The 15,853-nt window shown below is 37.5% G+C and overlaps 1 protein-coding gene across 3 annotated transcripts in view; it reads right to left on the bottom strand.

Moving 5' to 3' along the window:
- The window catches only part of LOC135701531 (zinc finger protein 235-like), a 50,163-nt gene extending 43,865 nt beyond the window's left edge, over positions 1-6,298 (bottom strand). The window contains exon 1 of one of the 3 annotated variants that reach the window (XM_065222353.1): positions 5,429-6,298. In XM_065222353.1, the coding sequence (XP_065078425.1) occupies positions 5,429-5,623 (195 nt within the window). In that variant the 5' untranslated portion in view covers positions 5,624-6,298. The remainder of the gene's footprint in view (positions 1-5,428) is intronic. The other 2 variants (XM_065222351.1, XM_065222352.1) reach the window with 2 other exon arrangements.
- Positions 6,299-15,853: the final 9,555 nt, after the last annotated feature.

Here is a 15,853-nt window from a genome sequence, read left to right as displayed (position 1 = left end):
TATGTCCAATGTCCAGATAAAGTTTCACGTAATCTAAGACATAAGTAAATCAAATTCTAGGGAATTGTGATAGTTAATTCTTTAAGGAAATTTTCAGTCAGAAACAGATTTGTCTCTCACAACTGTTACTTAATGTTTTGTATTTTCAGACAGTAGAAGAGATACAAAAAATCAAGATTGTAGGATTTCAAGATTTTTAAAAGAGACATTTTTTTTAGAGAGCAAACTTTAGTAATTTTTCATGATTCTAAACATTGAACAAACTCCTTCTGAACAATGAATTTGCTCAATGGAGATTTACGTAAATCCGCACTGAGACCAAAATATAGAAATTATACAGATTTTTGTCAGCCAGATACAGATTTAAAAGATTTTTTTACGATGAAAATACAGATTGAACTTCGAAAAAATTTGGCATCACTGGATGTAAGTGTGAAAGAGTTAGCTGTTTTGTTTTGTCGTACCTCCGTCAGTTTTGCCGCTGTCAGTATGCCCAAAAGTGTCAAATTGTCAAAAAAATTTCAAAATCATGTGAGCTACAGTGCATCTACATGTGGTTAACAGGGATAGAGCCCTCCTGGTCCAAATTAAAAATCCATGCAGGTAGTTGGTCTATCTGTTAAGGTTGTCTTCATTTTCAGCTAAGTTGAGTGTAGAAGAAATGATTTTCATCAGCACTGCAGCCCAGAATTAAATCGTGTTAAATAAAGCATACTTGAATAAGATTTTTTCTGATTGAAACAAACAAAAAATGATAACCAATGACTAACTAATGTCTAACTAACTGCATCTATTAACGTTCGCAAACTCAACATCATTTTTCAAAAAATTTCAATCACTACAAAAATCTTTCAATTCCAAAATGAATCCAGGGAACCCCGGGAAGTAATCAACAAACCCCGAAATTATTTTATTTTTTACCATGGTGGGCTGATTTACTGCTAAAATAGGGCATTTAAACATCTCATTAGTATTAAATGCACCCTATAAAACTAAACAATAAATAAATTGGATATTTCGAAGGACACGCAAAACATAAGTCAAGCTTGTTGAACATTTAACCTCCTTTTGTCAAATTACGGTCATGAACATTTTCAAAATTACAGAAAATTTTAAACTAGGTAACGGGGGGGGGCGACTCTATCTAAGATGCAGGGAAAAATTCACTTTGCTGTGAATTGCGCGCACGCTTGAAAGACAGCAAGAAGATTGATGAAGATTTCGAAGATTTCCTGTAAAAGTTTGAAGAGCGATGCGAGTAGATGGATTTAGAATAGATGAAAAAATCTTTTTCGTAAATAGATTCGCTAGCGTGAATTTTTCCAACCATCTATACTTGAGATTTAGATGTGTCGCATGCCCATGCTCACGCCAAACATTTGTTGAAATGTCTTTTATTTTTACGTAAATTGTTAACATCCTGTAAGTTTGATGAGATTCAGTTGTGTAGATTTCAAAATGCAAGCGACTCAAAAATTACCAAAAAAATATATTCTTATAAGAGCAAAAATGGTACTTATTATCCATTTCATTCCACATACAAATTTGCATGTAGAAAAAAAAAATTCAACTAAAACGTGCCGTCTTCATCGGTGTCATTCCCGCTGAAAACTCACTGAAATCCAAACCCTTCAAGTAGTCAATTCCAAGTTAAGCATCCCAAGCAACAATTTTGGATTTATGAGGGTTCTATAGACCATGATTTAGACTTGTATAATGCTATAAAACCACGATAAAACCTGCAATGTTACTTGGGATGTCAAGATCAGGAATAAAATGAAACTACAACGTGCAGGATCAAAACCTACCTAACTACATAAGTAACATTGCAAGTTTTATCACGGTTTTAACGCATGCTACAAGTCTAAATCATAGTCTGCAGAACCCTCATAAAACCTAAATAGCTGCTTAGGTAATGATTCAAGTAAAGAAAGAAAATCTAAACAACTCTTTAACAAAGAAAAATTCTTAAAATATGTTTATGACTGAAAAAAAAATCATAAATCGTACATCAGCGCGATTCACAACTTGCATTTAAAATATAATTTTGTAGTTCTTGAAAAAAAATTTAAAAATATCGTTTTCCGGGTATATTTTTTCTACAAAACCCAATTGATTCTCAGTCACAATTTCATAACAAATAACAGTTTTTGACTAATGATTCTTTGAAAAAATGCATATTTGAAAACACATACGCCCTTTTGTAGACGGCCCCGGCGTTGTGGTTGTCGTCCATACCTCTCACGCCACAGACATGAGTTCAAATCTTATCTCAGACAAGTCACAAATGACCCAAGAGTGTTAAACTATCCAGGGTTGCTTCCACTCACTTGCTATAAAAAACTTTTTTTCGGAATTACGAAATCTTTAGACATTGTAATGATAATCTGAATTTGTTAGTTACAAGAAAAGGTTATAAAGTATGTGTTTGACACATAAAACCTGTCAATATTGCTTTCACAGCGTCACAATAAGCGATTTTACGATTCGTGAGCACTCACTCTGAGTGAACGCTCACGAATCATAAAATCGCTGACTGCGACGCTCTGAAAGCGAAATTGGCAGGTTTTATGAGTCAAACACATACTTTACAATCTCTTCTTTTAACTAGCTAGTACAAATTATCATTGGGGTGATGACGAATGATTTCATAATTCCAAAAAAACATTTTTTTTATTGCGAGTGAGTGGAAACAACCCTGAAAGTAACTATAATAAAAAAAAATAAAAAATATGCCCTTCTGAAAAATTAGACATGAATTGAAATGGTATCTTGAAACTACGTAAAACACATTGTCTTCCATACCGAAGACACGTTAAAAAATTCATCCAAATCGTTGAGACTCGTTCAAGATTTAGGCTTTTCTGGAAATGCTCCAAGTTTGCAGAACTACTATAAACAAAATTCATGTCCTCTCAACATTTGAAATGTCTTCGGAAAATTCCTTGCATTTCTAAAAAGAATTCCCATATCCGTTTTCAATTTCAAATTTATTTAAAAAAAAATGCCTGCAGTGATTTATTGCTCTCCTAATATATTAAACTTCATTACGTAGACGAAAAAGATAATATTTGTGTAAAACACACTTCATAAGGTTCAAATAAGTTCTGAGATGTCCTGTTTCGGAACATGAGTTAGTTTGAAGAGTAAACTAAAAGCTACGATCCTGCTATTTTGTTTTGGCTACATAGAGTTAATTTACGACAAATACATCCAAGTAACAACGCCAGTTTTATTGCGGTTATAAGGCATTCTACACACTTAGAAAAATTGCTGTAAATGTAGGTGATCTGAGGCTAACATCAAGCATCAAATTTGACAAATTCAGCTCAATCAAACTTACTTTTGAACTTTTCAGTCTCGAAGCACATGAGCATGACATGTTTGATTACGTCTCATCCTTAATGTCAAATGTGGACTTTGTCACGTGTAAGATTAGGTATTTCTAAGCGTGTACAAGTGTAAATCATGGAGCACAGAACCCTGATAAAACCGAAATTGTTTCTTGGACATGGCTTATAAACTTCATATTGAGAACATAGAAGTCTTCATGATGGCATGCCTCCTGATTAAAGCTCCAGCATGTGCAGTGGAGGGGGAGGGGGCTACACACTTAGAAATAACTAATTTTACACGTGATGGAATCCATCTTTGACATAAAAGTTGAGACGTAAACAAACATGTCATGTAATATTAACTAATCCGAGACTGAAAAGTTCGTTGCTCGACGAAAAGTACATTTGATCGAGCTATATTTCGCGTCTGTTATGATTTAAATTAATGTCAATATTGACGCTCGTATATGTCACTTTCAGAGCACCTAAATTTACATCAATTTTTCCAAGTGTGTACACACCACGAAAAAGTCATGTAAATTTCAGTTCCCTGAGACCGACACATGTAAGTGGCCCTTTTAACATAAGAATCAGTTGAACGAAACGAGAAAATCAAGTCAATCAAATGTTCTCTTCGTCGAGTTGCTTATGTTTCGCTTTGAAAACACTTAATTTTACATGACATGTTTGTTTACGTTCATGATTTACGTCCAAAATGGATTGCGTCCCGTGTAAAAGTAGTTATATCTAAGTGTGTGTACACTAATTTTACGGATTAAAGGTTTTCCAAAGGCTCAAAATAAGCTCCTATTGAAACAAAATGATTGACGCTGCGAATTTTAGAGTTGATTACCACCCCTTCCGTGCACACTAAAAAACCCAACCCGGCTCATATAGACGAAATTTAATGTTTGAAAGTCCTATATAAGTCGTATATCAGCTTTATAATGCAAAGGAGTAATTAGCGGGTGTTTTGGTCACTTTTGTAAATTCATTACTGGCAATTTGATCGTGTAGCTCAATTAAATATGTATTTCCCACAATTCATAATAACTAACCAACTAAGGGCCCATGCATTAATTATGTCACGCTCAATCGAGGAAAAATTTATCCCCCCCCCCATCCATCACCCCTATCGTTACGTTTTTCCTATACCTAATGCATTGCTTGTCACAAAATCTTAGACCCCCCTTCCTCCCTTAGAGCGTGAAATAATATATGCATCAACCCTAAGTGCCGGCAAATCGCACTTGTTTAAATATAAGGAAAATATTGGTCCTCCAAACTTTATATTAGTCGCATACCAGCCTTATATTGCAAAAAAGGGCACGTTAATTGCTTGAATAATTGTTTAAATTTTTCAAAGCACGTAAGATGTTGTTTCGATAAAGTTTCTGAAAAGTTGCAACACTCATTTTAAAAATATCCAAAATTATCAAGCGTTTTCAAGCGCTCAGATACATAGGGGAAGCTTTAATTTTGGCACCCAGGTCTTGAATATAAAAAAAAAAACTGATTAAAAACACGCACACAAACGTATAAGTTTTGGTTTATTGTTGATACGCTAATAACAAAGCATGACCAACTCCAACTCGCAAGTCTCGTACAGTTTTAATTTGCTTCACACACCGATCATACCCGTAATTAGCATGTCCTCATTTTCAACCGTAAACAACGGTGTCACCGGTTTCCTAGTGTCTAGAAAGTTCCTCCTTGTGAACAGTGAAAAACATCCTTCTCGCTTCAGCGAGCTCCCTTTTCCAAGTCCCCAAAAACTAACAACGTCTTCCAAGACGTTCCACCCTCAACAACTTCAACAACTTCTAAGACACTCTCAAATGCGCCATACATATCTCACTTCCCACCGTCATGGGAGGATACGCACGCAAGAACCAAGACGGAGTGAACGTCTTGAAAAAAGCCGTCGCCCATCCTTCTGGTTGGTTCTGTTGTTGTTGTTGGTCAGAGAATTTCCTTTCACGCCTGGCTGACTTTCCTTCCGCAGAGGTTCGCACGTTGCTCACGGAAGTGTATCGGAAACTTCCCGTACGGTCAACACCCTCGCAATGAATTCAGACACTAGGGGTACTTACATCATCTTCGTCCACGTAGCTGTAGACGTCCAGGTTGTCGATCCGGACCGTTCCCTGGAAGGGATAGCAGAGCGTTCCCTGCGAGATCGCCGAGTTGGACCAAACGGTGGCCGTTTGGTCACGGGAGTTGCGCGCCCCCGAGCCCGTCACGGCCAGGGCGAACTCCTGCGGTATCAGTACACAGGTTTCCATCATATATTTTTTTTAATTTCTGTTCACCAGCTGTCACTTGATCATTCACAATCTGTTTTTCTATTTCAAGCACTTGAATTTTTCATACGCAAATTTATTGCAATTCACAGTTTCACACAGCACTTGGCACTTGGCGAGTTTTCGATTGATGACATTTCAAACAGAACGGACAAAGAGTTTGCTTCGGCGGATGATCTTGGACCAGAACCATAAATTCTCTTTATTTTACTTTCTAGTAATAACAGATCTTCAACGTTCAGGTACACCGGAAGGTTGCTATTGCACGCATTTATCCGCGAGTACCGACGGGGTAGACACAACGACACCAAAGTCCTGCCGAAAGCGCGATCACACGACACAAAACAAACAAACGAAACACTTCGCTAAGAAACCGAACAACTCAAAAACCGGGAGTACAAGTCCCGGACGACCTATTCACACTGGCCAGCAGCAAAACAAAACACAACGCGGAAGGAGATGGGAAGAGAGCCCAATGTTAGAAAGCCAACCCGCTGGCTCGACGTTTGCACAAACACTGTTCGCTGGAGATCGTCGCGATCTAACCGTGACCTTCTTGGTCCAGACCCGTGTGTACTGGAGCTGATCGATACAGTTTCTGTTGTTGTTTTCCGATTCTGCTCTCATCCACACGCGACGATCACGACGCGAGCGAGAGCATAAAGCTCACCTTAACTGCTACTAACTACTACAACGACGACTAGTCAGGAACCTGTCCTGCTAAAGCCGACGAACTGTAACATACGGGCCACATAAGAGAGAGCGCGCGCTCAAACTACAACCTGAACCTGTTGCGTACTCATGCGCCACCACCGTAAGGTGCTTCTACCCCGATCCCATACCAACACACTTCCCTGTATGTGGATCACTATGAGCCCGCGGAAACCACTCCGCGGTAAGGTACCTTCTTCTTTCGCTATTCCTTTTGTTTGTTCATCACCGAGTCCTCTTTATGCAGCAGCTTCTGTCTCCGCCTTGGTTTTTGTTCAAATACCGCACAATGTGCTTGATCGATTCTCTCCCGAAAGCCACTCCGGCAAGCTCAAGCTCTCCCACCCCACTCTACATGGCATGGTTTTCATCGATTCCAATCCGTTAAAACAGCCTGCCTCGATCGTCTCTTTGTCCAGAGAGCGAACGAAAGCTCGCTCACTCGATCGCTCTCTCCCCCATTTTCCCGCATTCTTCGATTCTTTGTTTCCGATCGTACCGGCCTCGTTGGTCATCAGCGCATAAAACTCATCGAGTTTCCTACCTCTGAGATTTCGCCATCCTTTTCGCACCCCCGAAGCAACCCATCTCACTCGCTCCACCGGGCGCACCTTACCAGCAGAATCGAACCATGCTCTGATTGGCTCGCATCAGCGTTCGCGCACGCTGATTTAGGGTGGGATCAAACGTCGTTCCCTCTCTCCAACTCGCCGAACTCTCGCTCGCGCATATCCACTTTATTGAACACGCTTCGATCGGTGATCGTTGAACACGATCGTTTGCAGCTTTCCCTCTCTCACCGCTCCCTTTCACCACATCACCACACCGAAATAGCATAAAAGAGAATAGCAATCTCATTAAGCGAACACTGTTACCCCCTTTTGTCCACACTCCACCAACCCCATCGGATCCAGGGGGAGGATAACGAACCGAAACGAAAGCGCAGTTCGTTCGTCTTCCTCTTCTTCTTGTTCTTATTCTTCTCTCGCGGTACAAGAGCCGATGAACGCGAAACTGGCTTCTTGGCTTACGCTTTGATGATGACGATGGCTGGCCTGCCCGCTACGTATAGGAAGGACTACGTGATTTTTCGCTTCCCTTCGCCCGGGACCCTCCGCGAGAACTGGGTGTAGTTAAACTGTCGATTTTTTACCCAGCCAGGATTTCTTGGCAGCCAAGGGTTCTTGATGCGCTCCGCGCGCGTAACCTCAAGTCAATTGAGATTACACACACACATCAAAGGGGGAACGATGAAGGAAGGCTGCTTTCGGGATGCATCTGGTCGGAAGGGAAAATGACTTACGCGACTTCATTCATGGCTCGAATGAGTGGAGGGGGGGGGGGGAGGCAGGGGTGAAATTGTTAAGGTGCGGAGAATCGTGACCAGAAGTCCGTTTCATTGATGGGATGCGATTTTCGGATGGGTTCTTGTTTGATGTTGGCTGGGTTTCGGAACTGCATCCCGTCTAGGGACTTACAATGTGAAGATGAAGAGATGATTGCTAGGAAATATTGGAAAACCATGGCATGTTTTGTACTTCCAGCGAACAAAGCTGAAGGTTTTCAAGCCTCCCTTTAGATCAGAGAAACACGTGATTTGCCCATTTTTAAAGCTTCCAAAAGCGCATAGTATCAATATTTACACCCTTCGTTCTCCAAAATAAATGAAGCACGATTCTATTTATTTTTACCATCATCCGTATGACAAAGTAACTCCAATTACTTTCCTATGTGTTTGTATGAAAGTAGAACTCTTAGGCCGAATTTCGAATTAGGAAGCAGTGTTATATTTATAACAAAATATAAACAATTTTTTCTCTTTATCAAATCCAACGGTACCAATGGAAAGGCAAAAAATTTAGAATTCATCTGAAGTAGCAATATTTCATATTGTGTAAAAAATCCGTTCGAAAAAGAGAGGTCAATGCAGATTGTGAGGTTTAGGCCAAAAATTAGATCTTAGCCCTTTTGAGAACATTTTTAAATCAAAATAAATCACTTTCGAATGGACTAAAATGTATAGATAAATTTTAATGTATATGTTGGATTTCGAAATTAGTACTCATTAAATACTGTTTGGTGACCACTCCAGAATAGATCATCAGTGTTCAATAAATGAATAATGTTAAAGGAAGACAAATCGGCCATCCTGGATTGAAATTACACGGCAAATATACTTTTGCATACTGAAACTAATAAATGATTAATGAAGAATTGAAAACGCTCCTTAAAATACACCCAAATAATCCATACATTGGATAAACTCTTTAAAATAGTGTAAATAATCCATTAAAAATATGAATGTCATCCATATTCTATGTAAAATTCAGGAACACAATTATAAAAATGTATCGCTAAATTTTTAAAGGATGAGCCTTGAAATTGTTCACAGCAAAAAAAAAATTATTATTACATTCAAAAGGATGCACTTCAATCATGTCGAAAATCTCATGAGATTTTTATGGCCACAAAAATAAACAAATGCAGTAAAAGCAGTGTAATGTCAGCTCATGCACTGTATTAATGATAATTTTGTCCTTTTTGGCAAGTAATATTACACCATATTTTTGACACGATTGAAGTGCATCCAAGTTGCTGTGAAATCAAAATTATGTTTTTGCTGTGTAAAAATAACCCATAAACATATTGTGATTAATTGCAAACGTTCAATAATGAACCTCAATCAATCGAATTTGATCCATATAAAATCATGTTTGCGTTCTTAAAAATAAAGGTATGACCCATAAATAAGACGTATGTTTTTAATGTTTTGGAAACTATTATTTTAATGTTGATCCAAAAACTTTGGAAAATGTATCCTTTACTGCATAGCTACTCAGATTCACGTGTCCGTGATTTTTTTTTTAATCAGAGAAGCAAAGCGATGGGCAAGCTTTTAGAATGAGCTTCTGAAAGAATATTCTAAAAGATTCTTAAAAAAGCTTCTAAAGAAGCCTCATAAGAAGATTCTGAATAAACATTATCAAAGAAACTTATTATGGAAGATTTATTTGGAAGCTTCTTTTGATAGCTTCTTTTGGGAGAATTTTTTTGAAAGGTTATTTTGGCAGCTTCTTTTGGAGGCTTCTTTTGGCAGCTTCTTTTAGAAACTTCTTTTGAAAGCTTCTTTTGTAAGCTGCTGGTGTGCTATTGGAAGCTTCTTTGGAAGTTTCTTTTGAAGCAGCTGGTGTGCTTTATGGAGCATCTTTTGGATTCGTTTGGAAGCTTTTTTTGGAAATTTCATTTGGAAGCTTCTTTTGGCAGCTTCTTTTGGCAGCTTCTTTTGGGAGCTTCTTTTGGAGGCTTCTTTTGGAAGCTTCTTTTGGAAGCTTCTTTGGAAGCTTCTTTTGAAAGCTTCTTTTGGAAGCTGCTGATGTGCTATTGGAAGCTGCTTTGGAAGTTTCTTTTGGAATCTTTTTTGGCAGCTTATTTTGGAAGCTTATTTGGGCAGCTTTTTTTTGAAGCTTCGTTTGGAAGCTTCTTTTGGAAGTTTCTTTGGAAGCTTTTTTTAGAAGCTTATTTTGGAAGATTATTTTGAAAGCTTCTTTTGAAAGGTTAGTTTGGAAACTTATTTTAGAAGCTTCTTTTGGAAGCTGTTGATGTGCTTTTGGAAGCTTCTTTTTGAAGCTTCTTTCAGAAGCTTTTTTCGGAAGCTTCTTTTGGAAGCCAGGCTTACAAATGCTCATTGCAGCTAAAATGCTATTTTTCGTAATTATGAAACAATGAGATACTAAAATAATAATTGTTGTTTGTAAGATGCAAGAAGAGGTGGTAAAGTTTGTGTATGACATATAAAATTTGTCAATTTTGGAAGCTTCTATTGAAAGGTTGTATTGGAAGTTTGAGAATTTAAGAAGCATCTTTTGGAAGCTGCTGGTGTGCTTTATGAAGCTTCTTTTGGATTTGTTTAGAAGCTTTTTTTTGAAAATTTCATTTGCAAGCTTGGCAGCTTCTCTTGAAAGCTTCTTTTGGATGCTTTTTTAAAAGCTTCTTTAAGATGCTTTTTTTGGAAGCTTCTTTTGGAAGTTTCTTTTGAAATGTTATTTTGGTAGCTTATTTTAGAAGCTTCTTTTGGAAGCTGCTGGTGTGATTTTGGAAGCTTCTTTTTTAGCTTTTTTGGAAAGTTTCTTATGGAAGCTTCTTTTGAAAGCTTCTTTTTGAAGCATCTTTTGGAAGCTTCTTTTTGGAATCATCTTTTGGAAGCTAATTCTAGACTCTTGCCCGTCGCTCCGCTACTCTAACTAAAAAAAATCATGCTCAGGACAGTTATTTTGAGCAACGGGTGTTCCACAAAAAATGAGAATTTTTTCAGTCATATAGCTAGTAAAAAAAAAATTCAACGAATTCAGTATTTTTTAATGAAAAAATAATGTTTATTCTTCAAAAAAAAACGTCAATGAATATTGGAGAAGAGGCCCTGGTCAGCCGTACGACGCAACTTAGTCGCGATGCTCTCACAAGAGCGCTGGACGGCACTGAAATCATTCTCATTTTTTATTGAACACCCATTAGATAGGCAGTCAAGGAGCAATTTTACATGGTTTACGGATCAACATTGAAAAATAGTGTCAAAAATATGAAATAAATAGTCTTATTTATGGATCCTTCTTGTATTTTTTTGGTGCGCAAACTTGATTTTCTATGGACTGAATTCGTTTGGTTGAGGTTCATTTATAAACATTTTATGCATCATTTGCAATATGTTTATCGGTAATTCACAATTTCATGATTTAGTCATAAATGCTACTCCTGCTACAACTACTACTGCTGTAACTACTACTACTGTTACCGGTGCCACCACTGCTACTGCTACTGCTAATGCTGCTCCTATCACTCCTTCTGAAACTGCTGTTACCACTGCTACTGCCACTACCATTAATACTGTTGATTCCACCGCTCCTGCTACTTTTGCTCGTCCTGCTCCAGTCGCTTCAACATCTGGCCTCAACAACCACCCTTCTCCAGACAATCCGTCGGCTGATGACAACTGTCGCTTGAAAGTGGTTTGCAAAAACCGTTTGAGGATACGACGTGAATCCATTGACTCCCTTAAATCGTTCTACGTTATGCCTTTTCACAATGGACAGACAAAGGAAGACATCATCGATTACCTGCGTGAAGTTACGAACACCGATACCTCGACGATCAATTGTGAGAAGCTAGCGCCCCGCAACAAAAACATCGAAGAATGTACATTCGTATCGTTCAAGCTCTCCGTATCTAACGATTTGGATTCTATCGTCGGTGACGCTTTCTACTGGCCAGAGGGAGTAGAAGCTAGAGAATTCCGTCCAAAAAACGTTAAAGTCCAGATCTCCAGCAAACCAACACGAAAGTAATGAATACCGATTGTTACCTATTAACTCTTGCCATTTTCCTAGTTCTACAATTCCATTTCCTGTTGATTAAATTTTTGCACCGACCGTAAAACAACACCATTTAAACTATGGGGATATCAAAACTATGGTTTCAAAACATTCGATAAACTTGATGAAGCTTGCTTTGCATAATGCTCGCAGTCTCTGTAGTAACGTAGACAATTATCGCCTACTGTTCGAACAGTCAGAATTGAATGTTTTGGGTTTAGTTGAAACATGGCTCAAACCTTCTGTCACCAACAAATCCGTTGAATTGCAGGGTTATAGAATAATACGATCCGACCGGAAATGTACAAAACGGAATCGTGGAGGCGGTGTTGCCTTCTACTTGAAGAAAAATATCCGGTTCTCAGTTCTTGTCAAGTCTGAAGCTAATAGTGAAATTGAATACTTATTTGTTAAGTTAACAAAAGCTAACTTAGTGTGTGGAATTGGTAATGGAAATTAAAACGGTTTTTGAATGCCTCTCAGAAACACTTACTACTGAGCATAATGTTGTGTTAATGGGTGATTTTAACGTAAATATTTTATATGTAAATTCTGTCAAATGTCTTAGTATGTTAGACCAACTGAATACTCTCTCTTTAAAAATAGTGAATCAGTCACCCACATGCCATCAACCCGGAAGCACCCCGTCTCTCATTGATTTTATTGCAGGAAATTGTACATCCAATGTGTATAATACCTATCAGTCTTCTGTTGGCGGTATTAGTGACCACGATTTAATATGTATTGAAACTACACCCGCCATCTATTTCCATCGCGATACAATAACATTAACCAAGATTCCATTATACGGGATTTACAAGAATTAAATATGGATGCTTTTTATTCTTATTCTGATGTAAATGACAAATTGAATTACCTGAATAATGCACTATTGTCACACATAAACCGTTATGCGCCTGTAACCAGAAAACTGGTAAGAAACCCTTCAACTTCATGGCTTAACCAACAAGTCCACAGGATGTTCAAAAATCGTTCAGAAGCATATGACTGTTGGAAACGCGATAAAAATAATGCTAAAAAATGTCACAATTTTGTTAAGCTACGCAACATAACTAACCGTACGGTTAAAAACACTAAACGTGAATAGGGTTAACTACCCCATTTCCGGCCTATTAAGCACAACCCGCACTTAGTCTTTTTTAATCTAGCGCAGTTGAGCGGCAAACGGAATGTTATTATTACTGATGGCTTCCAAATTTATTTACTTTTCTGTACGTACCGTAAGATTTGATAAAGAGAAACCAATCGTTGAGATATTGTCAAAAGGCTAACACTGCTTCTTGACGCCAAACTCGGCCTACGGATTCTAAATTCGGCCTAACGCATTGAAACGCAATTGAAACGCCAGTGAATTCACTTCGGCCTATCGGATGAAGATAAAAATTGATTCGGTCGGAGCGCTTCTTTTCTTTTTGGAAATAATGGGTGCAAACCTTCATATCACGCGTTCTCATTGACTTCGTTCGGTAGCTTATTAACTAAAGTGTCGTACCAAACGCATAATAGACTTGTTAACTCTAAAATCATGGATTTATTAGAAGTTTTCTGCTCGATAGGCCCAAAATGGGCGATTAGCCCGAAGTAGTTCTCTACCCTACTATGCTTCCCAACATAATGCATTTCTTTCTGCTAAAAACAAAACTTTGGAATAATATCAAGCGACTCGGGTCAAAGGGTTCAAATACGAATGTTGATGGTGGTGATGTCACTGCTGATTCATTGAATTATTATTTTGTTTCACATTTTGCCCCATCATCGTTTATTGAAACTGAGCAAGTTGATGAACTTTCTGTTAATTTTTTATTCAGAAGTATTACTAGTAACGATATTTTGGAAGAGTTGGCGACTGCTTCATGTGATTATGTGGGTACTGATCTCATTCCTCTAAATATTTCGAAAGTTTCTTTACGTGTCACTCTACCTTACATCACAGACTTATTTAATTTGTGTATAACCACTTCAGAATTTCTATGTTCATGGAAAGTGGCTAAGATTGTTCCTATTGGTAAGTTTGACAATCCAGCTACAGAAAAGGATTATCGACCTATTAGCATACTTTGTGCTCTGTCGAAAATTTTTGAATCAATTCTATCCTAACAACTAAACGAATATCTTAATAATCATAATCTGCTATGTTCTTTACAATCTGGTTATCGTAAGAACTGCAGCACGATTACAGTTCTTATAAAAATTAAAGACGATTTAAGAAATGCCCTTGATAACAAAATGTTAACAGAGATGGCGCTCTTAGATTTCAGCAAAGCCTTTGATTCAATTGATCATCGGAAACCCTGCAATAAACTCGCTAGTTGTTTTAAAATTGGTCATTCCTCAGTGCGGGGATATTCTCTTTAGTTTAACTTCAAAGACAAATGCAAAGAAATTAAACTTGGTATTTAATGTCGTCAACTACATGAAACTTAGAATGTGTATTCAAACTTTTAAAATTTTAAACGAAAGTCCGATATATCTTCGGAACTTCTTTATTAAATCACAATCTTCTAGGTTCTAGCCTTTTAAAGTTAATCGATGCACTATAGTTCGATTCGAGTATGAAATGAACTACCGAGGGAATGCAAGACAGCAAGAAGATTAACAACATTCAAAAACATATGCAGCAACTACTTCAGTTAGGTTAATAGGTACATCCATAGTGTAATAGTAGCATATACTCTGAAAATCATTAGTAGATTCTTGTGCTATTAATCTAGTATTGTGTAAATAAAATAAGATAAATTTAGTACATTTACATTTTTATAATTGTGTTGCTGATTTTTTTCATAAAATGTGGATCATAAAAAATGATATTTTTTATGTATCATTTACCCTTTTTTAGGATTTTATGCAAGGTTTTATGGATCATTTGAGTGATTTTAAGGGTGTTTTTCATTTTTTTATGGATCGTTTTACCAGTTCTGAAGGTGAATACTAAGGGCTGCCAAATTACACTAAATATACAGAAAACTCCGATGCAAAATATAATGTCTCCATACTCAAATCAACGCTGGTGACCAATGAATCAAAAATGTACTGAATCATCTTCCACATAAAGCACACCCATCAACATCAGGGCTTCATGTGAGAGTAAGCTGCCAGAATAATGTAAGACAGATACAGATTATTAATTTATCAACATTATTTTATTACACTTAATTTTGAGTGACTACGTTTTGCTCGTTCCGCCCTTTAAGCCGTGTGGTTCGACAACCACTGAACCGAATTGGATACAACAAACACCAAATGAAATAAAGAGAGAGAGAGATGCAATGTTTTCTTCAGTCGAGTATTAGTACAAGATACTGAAGAAGTCTGCACATTGTAGACGCAATAAGCGTATCTGTCAAGGATAAGCAAATAAGGTAGTGGAATTAAATGTAAATTACTAATCTTTCTCTCTCTCTTTATACAGGTATTCCACTAAAACACCCACATTCATCAGGAATCACCAAATGAAAGGTACTCAAAATTATATAGAACTTTTTTTTAATATGTTAAGAACAGGTCAAATTGTTCCGGAGATATTTCCAGAACATGATCATGAGAGTAAATCCGTCCTAAAACGAATAAAATCCATCTTGTGACACCTCAAATGAAATGAAATTCAAAATCCAGTTCAATGGTAGCAATTCATAGTGCTCAAGACACACTGAACACATCTGGCCATGTTTCAGGAACCCCCGGAAAGTGGCCAGTCTCTGACTAGGGTCCAAATCCATCATACGATACTATCACATCACATGAACACACTTTTGGTAGAATTTGTATTAGTAAGAAGGGTATTGCGAATCGTGTTATTCGATTTGTTGGATCGTATCGTTGGAAGGAGATTCTTAAATTCCCGTGGATTTCGTGTAAGTGATTCTGCTTTCGGGTTCGCACCTCCGTTTTTGGCCCTTCATACAGCGATATTGTGAATTCAGATCGGTAGCTCAAATTGATCTTGCTTTTATGTGGAGCTGCAAACAAGACAAGATCTTTGAAGGGATGGTGCCTACCTTACATACATACATACATTTGTATTAGTAAGAAGGGTCAGATTGGATTAATTCAGGTTTTAACTGCAGTTATATAGACCTCATAATTAATATTTAACATAGACAAAAACTGGCTCCTGATT

This window comes from Ochlerotatus camptorhynchus, unplaced genomic scaffold (genome assembly GCF_037179485.1).
Source record: "Ochlerotatus camptorhynchus isolate MF236.1 unplaced genomic scaffold, CSIRO-AGI_Acam_v1.1 ptg000167l, whole genome shotgun sequence".
In the NCBI taxonomy this organism is placed as follows: Eukaryota; Metazoa; Arthropoda; class Insecta; order Diptera; family Culicidae; genus Ochlerotatus; species Ochlerotatus camptorhynchus.
Note: the sequence above shows the minus strand (reverse complement) of the source record. Positions and strands in the feature narration are given on the sequence as shown.